The sequence below is a fragment of the Staurois parvus genome, unplaced genomic scaffold (genome assembly GCF_062004578.1).
Source record: "Staurois parvus isolate SC_StPar_1 unplaced genomic scaffold, SC_StPar_1.0 ptg000513l, whole genome shotgun sequence".
Lineage (NCBI taxonomy): Eukaryota > Metazoa > Chordata > Amphibia > Anura > Ranidae > Staurois > Staurois parvus.
Window position 1 is genome coordinate 1239408 of NW_028318309.1, and position 12982 is coordinate 1252389.

At 44.4% G+C, this 12982-nt stretch overlaps 1 protein-coding gene across 4 annotated transcripts in view; it reads right to left on the bottom strand.

Moving 5' to 3' along the window:
• Positions 1-12982, bottom strand: part of WDR7 (WD repeat domain 7) — a 591021-nt gene that overhangs the window by 500304 nt on the left and 77735 nt on the right. For all 4 annotated transcript variants that reach the window (XM_089690073.1, XM_089690072.1, XM_089690071.1 and 1 more), the window contains 2 exons: positions 5682-5930; positions 4352-4572 (listed from right to left, as the gene is read on the bottom strand). In XM_089690073.1, the coding sequence (XP_089546199.1) occupies positions 4352-4572; positions 5682-5930 (470 nt within the window). The remainder of the gene's footprint in view (positions 1-4351; positions 4573-5681; positions 5931-12982) is intronic.

Sequence of the window (12982 nt, forward strand, 5' to 3'; positions counted from 1 at the left end):
ATCTATTTTCAGACTGCTTTAGTCTGGTCACGTGATACGGCTCCCCTCTAAAAGCCAGCAGCGACTGCAGGGGAAAGGAGCGAGCGCCAACAACGGATGGGCCATAGGAGCCTATGGGTGACATTACCGCTGCCAAGCATTTCCAGCCACTGCGGAATGCTCTCTTCTCCCCTGCAGCTGCTGCTGGATGATACAGGGATTACGTGACTGGACCAGAGTAGGCTGAAAATAGGTAAGTATATACACTGCTCAGAAAAATTAAAGTAACACTTTTTAATCAGAGTATAGCATCAAGTCAATTAAACTCCTGGGATATTGATCTGGTCAGTTAAGTAGCAGAAGGGGGTGTTAATCAGCTTCAGCTGCTTTGGTGTTAATGGAATTAACAACAGGTTCACTAGATGGGTAACAATGAGATGACCCCCAAAACAGAAATGGTTTTATAGGTGGAGGCCACTGACATTTTTTTTCCCTACTCATCTTTTCTGACTGTTTTTCACTAGTTTTGCATTTGGCTAGGGTCAGTGTCACTACTGGTAGCATGAGGCCATACCTGGACCCTACAGAGGTTGCACAGGCAGTCCAACTCCTCCAGGATAGCACATCAATACGTGCCATTGCCAGACGGTTTCTAGAGCATGGAGGAGATTTCAGGAGACAGGCAGTTATGCTAGGAGAGCTGGACAGGGCCATAGAAGGTCCTTAACCCATCAGCAGGACCGGTATTTGCTCCTTTGTGCAAGGCATGACAGCATGAGCACTCCCAGAGCCCTACAAAAGGACCTCCAGCAGGCCACTGGTGTGAATGTCTCTGACCAGACAATCAGAAACAGACTTCATGAGGGTGGCCTGAGGGCCAGACATCCTCTAGTGGGTTCTATGCTCACTGCCTGGTACCATAGAGCTCGATTGACATTTGCCATTGAACACCAGAATTGGCAAGTCTGCCACTGGCGTCCTATGCTTTTCACAGATGAGAACAGGTTCACCATGAGCACATCTGTCAGACATGAAAGGCTCTGGAGAAGCCGTGGAGAACGTTATGCTGCCTGTAACATCGTTCAGCATAACTGTTTTGGTGGTGGGTCAGTGATGGCATATTCATGGAAGGATGCACAGAACTTTACAGGCTAGACGCTGACTGCCATTACGTATTGGGATGGAATGGACCCATTGTCAGACCCTACGCTGGTGCAGTGGGTCCTGGGTTCCTCCTGGTGCACAACAATGCCCCACCTCATGTGGCGAGAGTATGCAGGCAGTTCCTAGAGAATGAAAAAATTGATACCACTGAATGGCCCCCACGCTCGCCTGACCTAAATCCAATAGAACACCCCTATGTGTACTATGGAATAAAGAATATACCTGAACAGATTATGGAGGAGCATATACAATACTCCCTCTCCTCTAATGCTGCACTTCAGGTGCTTGTTTATTTGCAACAGTAGAGAGATAATGCTTAACATGTATTTTTACATGAAACTAGTAAATACTATAGTATTTGAATTTGGAATCAGCCTCTTGTAATCCCTTGAAAAGCATCACTTAGACTGGAAGAAAGATGAAGGGGCTTCATGTACATGAGCCAAGTAATATACTGAATGGAGGAAAAGAGTAAGCAAAGATATGAGCTCATCAGTGTACTGCTGCTTACAGGCAAAGGGCAGAAAAGTGACCTAGTTGTATTGTTTAAAGCGGTAAATCCACTTTTGTGGAGGGGGAAGCAAATATTAAAAATAATATAGCATATACCAGGGGTCTCCAAACTTTCTAATTGTTGGTGCCAGTGGGAGGATAGTGCCCCGTCATTGGTGTCAGTGAGAAGAATAGTAGCCCCGTCATTGGTGTCAGTGGGAGGAATAGTACCCCCGTCACTGGTTTCAGTGCGAGGAATAGTACCCCCGTCACTGGTGTCAGTGCGAGGAATAGTACCCCCGTCACTGGTGTCAGTGCGAGGAATAGTACCCCCATCACTGGTGTCAGTGCGAGGAATAGGGCCCCATCACTGGTGTCAGTGCGAGGAATAGGGCCCCATCACTGGTGTCAGTGCGAGGAAGAGGGCCCCATCACTGGTGTCAGTGCGAGGAAGAGTGCCCCATCACTGGTGTCAGTGAGAAGCATAGTGCCCCATCACTGGTGTCAGTGCGAGGAACAGGGCCCCATCACTGGTGTCAGTGCGAGGAACAGGGCCCCATCACTGGTGTCAGTGCGAGGAACAGGGCCCCATCACTGGTGTCAGTGCGAGGAACAGGGCCCCATCACTGGTGTCAGTGCGAGGAACAGGGCCCCATCACTGGTGTCAGTGCGAGGAACAGGGCCCCATCACTGGTGTCAGTGCGAGGAACAGGGCCCCATCACTGGTGTCAGTGCGAGGAACAGGGCCCCATCACTGGTGTCAGTGCGAGGAACAGGGCCCCATCACTGGTGTCAGTGCGAGGAAGAGGGCCCCATCACTGGTGTCAGTGCGAGGAAGAGGGCCCCATCACTGGTGTCAGTGCGAGGAAGAGGGCCCCATCACTGGTGTCAGTGCGAGGAAGAGGGCCCCATCACTGGTGTCAGTGCGAGGAAGAGGGCCCCATCACTGGTGTCAGTGCGAGGAAGAGGGCCCCATCACTGGTGTCAGTGCGAGGAAGAGGGCCCCATCACTGGTGTCAGTGCGAGGAAGAGGGCCCCATCACTGGTGTCAGTGCGAGGAAGAGGGCCCCATCACTGGTGTCAGTGCGAGGAAGAGGGCCCCATCACTGGTGTCAGTGCGAGGAAGAGGGCCCCATCACTGGTGTCAGTGCGAGGAAGAGGGCCCCATCACTGGTGTCAGTGCGAGGAAGAGGGCCCCATCACTGGTGTCAGTGCGAGGAAGAGGGCCCCATCACTGGTATAAGTGGGAGGAACAGGGCCCCATCACTGGTATAAGTGGGAGGAACAGGGCCCCATCACTGGTGTCAGTGCAAGGAATAGGGCCCCATCACTGGTGTCAGTGCGAGGAATAGGGCCCCATCACTGGTGTCAGTGGGAGGAATAGTGCCCCATCACTGGTGTCAGTGGGAGGAATAGTGCCCCATCACTGGTGTCAGTGGGAGGAATAGTGGCCCCATCACTGGTGTCAGTGGGAGGAATAGGGCCCCATCACTGGTATAAGTGGGAGGAATAGGGCCCCATCACTGGTATAAGTGGGAGGAATAGGGATCCATCATTTGTGTCAGTGGGAGGAATAAGGCCCCCGTTGTCAGTGTCAGGAACTATGCCCCACTGTTGCTGACAGTGGGGGAAATAAGGGAAAGGGAATAAGGCAAAGGGCCCCTGGGCCGCAGTTTGGAGTGTATTATTGCTACACAAGTCATATTGTGTAATTAGATGTTATTAAAAATTACCTTTACTTTTCAATCTGCAGTGCAGTAATTTGTTTGTAAAATGCAATGCAATATGACAACCTGGAGCCCTTCTGTACACAGATGTAAAATGTAATCCAATATGGCAACCTGGAGGAGGTCTTCTGTACACAGATGGTGTACAGAATAACCCCCTTAAAAATGTAATTTACCGCTTGTGTAATTGGCTTATTGATTTTCCCAGGTTAGATTTTGGCCATCCCCTGCAATACATACATTTTTGGCGAGATATTCCCAAAGGAAAATCATGTCTAAATGGATTCAGACCCTGCCACTTTCCTTATTAGAACCCTGCAAGTGCAGCAGCAGACTGAGCCACTCCTATTCACATTAAATCTGCACAGAAAAACAGCTATTTCTTCAGAATAACAAAAAACTGTAGGAATTTGCATCAAAATCCTTGTAACGTACATAGATCACCTACATGGGAATGTTTTTCTCAACAAAAGTGAAGTTACTATTCAATTGCAGCAGAGAAAACTTATGTCACCATCTTGGCTATGCTGTCTGGCAAGGCTTTGTATAGCTCAAGACTAAATGGATAGAAATAAAAATCCATTTGCAAGTCAAACAGCTCATATCGGTTTGTCAGACATTACACCTTAAATTGCTCACTCAACTTTTTAGGACTGGATGGACAGAAATGCAGTTCTTTAACAGGAGTACCTAACAGCCTGCTCAAAGCTCTGCTTAAAAAAGTCCTAAGAGAAAAAAAAGCGCCTGCTGGAATTTTTGCCAGCCAGAAAAAAAACTCTCCTGAGCACCCCAATAATGCTCCCCCCACAACACTTTAATTACGAAGGATTCTGTGGCAAATAAAGCCCTCATTAGACATGATGGATTGGTGTAGCCAAGTAGTGGAAGCAAAACTTTACCCAGAAGCCAAGGAAAGATAAGCCCAGGAACAGGAGGTGTACACAATGGTATTATAATGTGGGGGAAGATATTCAACAGAGGATACTTACACTGCAGCTGTCTGGTGGGACAAGCAGCTGGGTGATTTCCCCACCATGTACACAGAAAATATGCTTCATCTCGCCAGAAAAGATGTCCCACACAATCACAGAGAAGTCCACTCCCCCAGATATCAGATAGCGCTGATCATAACGAGAGGACACTTGATGGGGATACAGTAAGCAGGTCACCTTATTGCGATGTCCACGCAACGTTCTATGTGGAGGCCAGCCTGGAAACAATCATTGAAATGATGTTAATGCTTCAACCAGCTAAAAGTGTCAAACTTGAATGCTATCTTCCACCTCTCCCTTGCTTCAAGCCCATCCCAATAGCTGTAGTGATAAGACTGTATGAAGCTGCTCCTGAAAATACTAGCAGTCAAATAGAACAAAACATTAGGCTACGTTTCTTTATCAAGTAGGCATTGCTGGAAACAGACCTTTTAACCATCTCCGGCACTTTCATGTTGGAGGCTCTTGGAGAGACACAGATGCTCTCCTTACCTGGTTCTGGCCTCAACCATGGTCCTGGCAGGGGTCAAAGAGAGTGCATGGACAGTCTTGACAAAACACACAAGGCTTCCCTGGCAGTAGCCAAGAAATTAGCTTACATTACAGCATTGTAGGGAGTGCAGCCAAGTGCCCTTAACACTCAAGGACTACGGAAATTCCCAAAGGTGTTGGCGGCAATAGGTAAAATGACCTTGCCCAGTGAGGAGGAAAGAAGCTGTGTCTGTACTTGCCAGTCCAGTGCTCAAATGCCAGTCCTTTCTCTGTTACGGCCACCACTATAATACCAATGTTGGAGCTCAGGGGAAGTGGTGACATCACCACCTCCATCATCATGTGACAGTGCTCATGACTAGCGAATGGCCACTAGGCATGAGCACTGCATAATAAGAGGAGGCCACACATGTTCCTCAATACCAGAAGCACTGGGTATCTGCCAGTTTTGGTCACAGGAGAAGCAGCAGGGGAGCACTGGAGAGGGAAGTAAAAATGTGGTCGGGAGATACAGAGTAACAAGGTCTCTCAAAAATATTTTCTTTTTTTTTTTTAAACAGGTTTGCATGTACAGTATGATATGTATATACATACAATGAAGCATTCATATTTGCTCCTCAAAGATAATGGTGCACTTCCTGCTTAGTTGGACTGCACAGTGATTATATTGTAGGGCCCAAAACATATTTCTGCATTATTCATGCAATTAAAGACAGTATCATTACATCTGGAAGTTGCACCAAAAATGCAGCAATCAGAACATTTGGAGTTGTCCCTGGAAAAGGAGAGCGATGGCTTTCAGCTACCATACAGCATTAAAAGAATGTGCCAATACCTCTTCGTAACATGTGCTCCCCTTGTAGCAGCTGGACAATGGCAGTCTGAGTGGCTGGAACAATGACTATGCTGCCATCTTCACGGCCACAAACCAGGCGTCCATGGGATGGGATGTAGACGCTGGCAGTCACTTTTAATGGTTCTATGTTGTTTGGCATCACACTGAGCTGGTCAATTATCCCAGCAGGACGAGGAGTCAGCTTGTCAAATGCCTCCTGAAGAGAAGTTGTCATTGTGATTTTTAACCCTGAAACATAAAATGTATATAATTACTTAAAGTCAGTTAATCTAAAACAAAAGTTGACAGAAACTGTAGCTCTGTTAGCAAGTTTAAAAGCAACTGTAAACTGTTCCCACAAGGGTAGTCGCAAGGGTTGGGCATCCACATAGGTACGTGTACGGGTCGGACGTCCACATAGGGTAGGCGTACAGGTCTGAAGAGTTACAACCTGGAAAAGCGTCAGCCATCAGCTATCCAGAGGTCTACAGTCCCCCACCAGACCACCTTCAGGGGTCTTGGACCACACTGCATCTCTTGTGACATGCTTTCCATTTGATGTTATTCCTCTTGTGAGTATTTTACTTTTTATCAATAAATCAAATTTTTAAAAGGTAATGCACTAGGCCCTTGTGCCCTCTTTTTGTCTTTTCATAAACAGTCCACATAGGGTAGACGTAAGGGTCAGGCGATCACACAGGGTAGGCGTAAGGGTCGGGTGTCCACAAACTCTTGACCATGTCTGTTTATACTTAGCATCTGATCGTTGGAAGATACCACAAACCATTTATGGCACTTTTGAAATATAATACAACAATAATTCTTCATGATGTATTTTTTCCTTCTGAAAACTGAGTAAGAATAATAGGCCTGCACAAGATACCTACTGCAGGAAAGACACCAGCAGTCCTATGTACTTCAAGATTCATTTTCTAATGCAGCTTTTTGAGCAAACTATAATTATCTACAATGTTATTGTATCAAACCACACTGCCGATAATAACACAGTAACCTATTTTACTCAGAAATCTTAACTGGGGTCAGTCAGACAGAGGAGACAAGAATCTGAAATCCAATTTGTCCATACCTTACTATTTACTTATTACAGGCATTTATATAAACGCCAACAATTTACACAGCACTTTACATACTGTATAGTCACATCAGTACTTGCCTTCAATGAGCTTAAAAGTGGAATTAAAAATCCATACTAGACCCTTATTCGAGCATGCAGCCCAGCAGGTCAAGAAAGGGAGGGGGGGTATGAGTGAGTGTCCCCCTCCCTCCTGAACCATATGCACTCAACATGGGGGGGGGGTGCTTTGGGGCAGGGGGGCTCCCCCTCAAAGCACCCTGTCCCCATGCTGATGGGGACAAGGGCCTCTTCCCCACAATCCTGGCCGGTTGTTGTGGGGGTCAGCAGGCAGGGGGCTAATCAAAATCTGGAAGACCCCTTTAGCAAGGTGGCCCCCAGATCCCCCCCCCCCCCATGTGAATGAGTATGGTGTACATGGTACCACTATCCATTCACAAAAAAAAACTGCAGTGTGAAAAAAGACAGGAGACACTCTTTGACAAGTCCTTTATTAAAAGAAGGAAAGTAAAGGAATGTCCCCCAAAGTGTATCCAACGTCAATCACGATGCCCGCCACCAACCCAAACTAAAAAGAAAAAAAAAAAAATTCCATTCTTTACGCTGGCTTCTGCCATCTGAATGCTCCGTTGGCTTGACAGTTCCTAAATATGTAAGGGGCGAGGCCACCCTGTGACATCACGCGCCCCTTGTGACATTATCAAATCGGGCATACTAAGCCTTCCCACCCAAAGACCCCCACAACCACCAGCTGGGGTTGTGGGGAAGAAGCCCCTGTCCCCATCAACATGGGAATAAGGTGTTTTGGGGGAGGGGGAGCCCCCCTGCCTCCAATGCAACCTCCCCATGTTGAGAGCATGTGGCCTGCCATGGTTCAGGAGGGGGAGCTTGCTCGTTTCCACCCTTTCCTGACCTGCATGCTCGGATAAGGGTCTGGTAGGGATTCTGGGGGGGCCACAAAACCCATACCAGACCCGAAGGGCTTTGTAGGGATGGCAGGGGAGACCCCATTCCACTTTTTTTTATTATTTTTAAATTGCCAGCATTTTTTTTTTTTCAGCTGTCAGTGGGGAATCCCGCTGACAGCTGTTGACTTATAGTTTGTTAAAGACTCTGAGGCCACCCATTCCTTAACAACCGATAGAGTACATACCGCATGCCTGGACCTCTACTTAATTACCGCATGTATTAAAGAATTTATTTCCTTTTGTGAATTGACTTTAAGGTCTTTGTATGCAGTATTTACCGAGTGTTTTTGCTATTTTTGGTAAATATCGCATACCAGCAATAGTGAATTGACATTCTCAGTATCACATGCGATATGTGGTCACGTGACTGACTTAACTCATGCAATAAGCTTTAGTGAATTGTGCCCAGTATGGCATAAACCTCCTGTAGGCCTTTTTACTTAAAAAAAAAAAAAAAAAAAAAAAGCAAAGTTTTAAGACTTTAAAATCTAAAGTCTTTATCTCACATGCATACATACACATACTAGGACCAATTTAGACAGGAGTCAATTAACCTACCAGCATGTGTTTGGAGCGAGCGCAAAAGCACAGGGAGAACATGCTAACTCCATGCAGATAGTATCTTGGGTGGATTCAAACTGAGGAACCCATTCATGCAAGAAGAAATGTCAACCACTAAGCTATTGTTACTGAATGTTTGCAGGCAGCTTCTTTGCTCGTATAACATACAGTGCATCCAGAAAGTATTCACAGCACTTAACTTTTGCCACATTTTGTTATGTTACAGCCTTATTCCAAAATGGATTAAATACATTTTTTCCCTCAACATTCTACAAACAATGCCCCATAATAACAATGTGAAAAAAGTTTGTTTTGAAATATTTCCAATTTATTAACAATAAAAAAACAAAAATAAAAAAAACATGTACATAAGTATTCACAGCCTTTGCCATGACACTCAAAATTGAGCTCTGGTGCATCCTGTTCCCACTGATCATTCTTGAGATGTTTCCACAACTTGATTGGAGTCCACCGGTAGGAAATTCAGTTGATTGAACATGATTAGGAAAGGCATAAACCAGTCTATATAAGGTCCCACAGTGAACAGTGCATGTCAGAGCACAAACCAAGCCATGAAGTCCAAGGAATTGTCCATAGACCTCCGAGACAGGATTGTATCAAGGCACAGATCTGGGGAAGGGTACAGAAAATGTCTGCAGCGTTGAAGGTCCCAATGAGCACAGTGGTCTCCATCATCCGTAAATGGAAGAAGTTTGGAACCACCAGGAATCTTCCTAGAACGGGCCATCGGGCCAAAATGAAAACCTGTTCCAGAGCGATCTAGACCTTAGACTGGAGCGAAGGTTCATCTTTCAACAGGACAACGACCCTAAGCACACAGCCCACATAACAAAGGAGTGACTACAGGCCAACTCTATGAATATCCTGGAGTGGCCCAGCCAGAACACAGACATGCACCCGATTGAACATCTCTGGAGAGATCTGAAAATGGTTGTGCATCGACGCTCCCCATCCAATCTGATGGAGCTTGAGAGGTACTGCAAAGAACAATGGGAGAAATTGCCCAAAAATAGGTGCGCCAAGTTTTTAGCATCATATTCAAAATGGCTTGAGGCTGTAATTGGTGCTAAAGGGGCTTCAACAAAGTATTGCGCAACGGCTGTGAATACTTATGTACATGTGGTTTTTTCTTTTTTTTTACAAAATTGCAAAGATTTCAGAACAAACTTCCTTCACGTTGTCATTATGGGGTATTGTTTGCATAATGTTGGGGGGAAAAAAATACATTTAATCCATTTTCGAATAAGGCTGTAACATAACAAAATGTGGCAAAAGTTAAGCACTGTGAATACTTTCTGGATGCACTGTAGATGTATGTGAACAAGTAGGTGCTACACCCAGAGATAATTCCCACGGAGGTGGAATGTCGGTGCTTTGGCTGTGTGTGTCTTCCCAGCACAGATGAAACTGAAGGATGAGGATTGGTATAGCCAGCACTCAACTTTATTGAGCACCTATAATGTGCATATAAAATGGCTTCTGCTTTTTGGCAATAAGGCTTAATCATAGGCATAAAATACAAGTCAGGACATTACATTTATATATACCTAATAAATGAATGTAAAAAAAAAGAGGCGACTCCTCATATCCATCAAGCAATTCAAGAAATCAGCCAATTAGTGGCAATTGCCATGAAATAACCTTGATAGGTGAAGAGATTCATGACAGAAAACTTTGAAAAGCGAAAAAAACAACTAAAAAGTGATTTGCATAAAATAAAAAATTGACAAAAAATAAAGTCAAAAAGCAAAATGCAGGGATGTCATCAAGGGGCACCTACCATTTCAAAATTAAATACAATCTTATTAAAAGTTAATCCTAAAGTATGCAATATAAATAATGATCAGAAGGGATATATAGTTGTAAAGGGCATTGAATACTACCATTCAGAATATTATTAGTACCATGTATGGGATAATACTTTTTAGTTCTTGATGAAAAAAAAAAATTAGAAAAATAAAAATGAAGAATGAATAAATAAATAGAAAAAGGAGATCCATGGGAAAAAAACTTAATGAAATGGATTTTAAGAAAAAGAAGGGAATGCGGAGGGACTGAAAATGCTAGTAATTATTTAATAAGTAAATCCGCGTCCCACCAGTTCTGCAGGTATTCTAGTCTGCAAGGAAAAAATCCATTTTGTTTTTTTTCCTAGTAAAACACGGTGCATATCCCCCCCAATCACTGGTTTGGTAACCCTTTCTAAGCCGCTGAATCTAAAAGATGCCAATTTAGTGGAATGTACCTCCCTAAAATGTTTGGAACCTTTTTTGCATTGGGGTTGCTCGTCTCATTATAATGCTCTGCTATCCTAACCCGTAGAGGTCTGATTGTGCATCCCACATATTGGAGTGCACAAGTTGCATTCCACTACATACACCACAAAAGGTTGAGGCACAGTGTATTCTCATATGGGATAAGTTTTCCCAGTGGTATAGGAAGTGATGGTTTGACGCTTATAGGAAGCACTTTCCAATTGCATTTTTTGCTTTTGAAAGTTTTTCTGTTCTGTGAATCTCTTCACCCATCAAGATTATTTCGTGGCACCTGCCACTAACTGGCTGATTAATCTATTGAATCGCCTGGTGGGTATTAGGAGGAGTCTCTTTTTCATATTCCTTTATTTGGTGTATATAAACACGCAAGCCATTTTACATGCACATACTCGCTCAATAAAGTTTATTCACATACATAAAGGTGCAGAACTGCACCTTTATGTGTTTATGTAGTGGAAGAGGAGGGTTTGCCACTCTGTGCTAGCTGCTCATTTATATCTTTGCGCTCACTACACATTGATTCTTTACATAATAAAGTTTATTATTAAAGACGACGAGTGCCGGCTATACCAATCCTCAACATAGATGTATCCCCTAACTGGATGGCATCTGCTTTGATAAAGCACTGTGTATCATAAACAACGGTCATGATTTTTTCTTTTTCGAAAATTCTTTTTGCGCCTTTTTTCATCCATTTAGCTCCTCGGTACTGTGAAAATCCTGCAGCCTCTCAACCACATCCTGTCTACATGTACTCGCTCCAGGATCAACACATCGTAGTTATGGACCACCTTCCTGATGGCGACAATGGAGGATCATGCCTACACATGGAGCACTGCCATAGCCACTTCTTGCCTCCAAAGGAAATGCATGCAACAGGGTGGAAAGAAATGGACAGGGAGCTTTGTCACTCCAAAACAGGAGTTGGAACAAGAATCTTCATGGTAAGATCACCAGGTATTATTTTACTGAAATGACATCAACATTTCTAAGATTTTATAAGATATTAGTTGGGTCTACATATACTTTATAAGCTTTACATTTTCAAGCTAAAAGGAGCAGAGTTTAATCCTCTAATAGAGCCTACGTATCTGTTTAGGGTCAGCCGCTCACTAAACAACAAAACAAGGATAGCCCCAGATTTGAAAGTCACAATGTATGGAGCTAAGCAGCTTTACAATGATCCTTACTTTAGGCACTTTATTTATATGTGTTCAATCATGCTGAATGTCAGTAGGAGTGCTATGCGGTGAAAGTGAAAATGCATTTTTTTAATTTTATTTTGGATAGAGTAAGGGAGATTATAACCCCTGTATGTTTTTGCCATCTGTGTTCTATTGGGGAGATTTCCCTTCATGTCTTGTCTAACAGACTAGTGTCCCCATTGGAAGATTTCCCCTCTCTATCTATTCTGCTAAGAACTCAAAATACAGTAATACCTTGGTTTACGAATTTAATTCGTTCTGCAGGACTTTCGTATAGTGAAAAATTTATTAAACCGAAAACGCCGTTTCCCATAGGAATGCATTGAAAACCAATTAATCCGTTCCGGAGGTCAGAAAAAAGTAAACGCTACTAAAATACCGCATGAGTTATTTTATCAAGTCATGCAGTATTTTAGTAGTGACAACCATGTGTCAATGCTTCAGGTGTCAGCAGGATTCCCCACTGACAGCAATTTAAAAAATAATTTTAAAAAACTGGGTGGGGTCCCCTCTCCCATCCATACCAAACGCTTCAGGTCTGGTATGGTTTTGAGGGGAACTTGCACGCCAAAATGTAGTGAAAGAAGAAGAAAAAAAAAAAATCCCAAAATCCATATCAGACCCTAATCCGAGCATGCAGCCCAGCAGATCAGGAAAGGGGAAGGGGGGGTTTGGGTAGACGAGCGAGCGCCCCCCCCCCATCTGAACCATACCAGGTCACATGCCCTCAACATGGGGATGTGCTATGGGGAAGGGGGGGCTCCCCCCCAAAGCACCTTGTCCTCATGTTGATGAGGACATGGGCCTCTTCCCCACAACCCTGGCCAGTGGTTGTGCAGGCAGGGGGCTTATCGGAATCTGGAAGCCCCCTTTAACAAGGGGGCCCCCAGATCCCGGTCCCCCCCTAGCTGAACATTCACATAAAACAAAAAATGTAGCGTGAAAAAAAAAGACAGGACACGGTCTTTGACAAGTCCTTTATTAAAAGAAAAAACTAAAAGAATGTCTCCCGCAGTAGATCCAACGTCAATCACGGTGCCCGCTGTCACTTCCGCCGACGACCCGAAAAAAGAATTTAAAAAAAAAAAAGGCTCCGCTCCAGACGATGGCTTCCAGCCATCTACTTCTGAGGTGGCTTGACAGTTCTTAAATATGTAAGGGGCAAGGCTATCCGGGG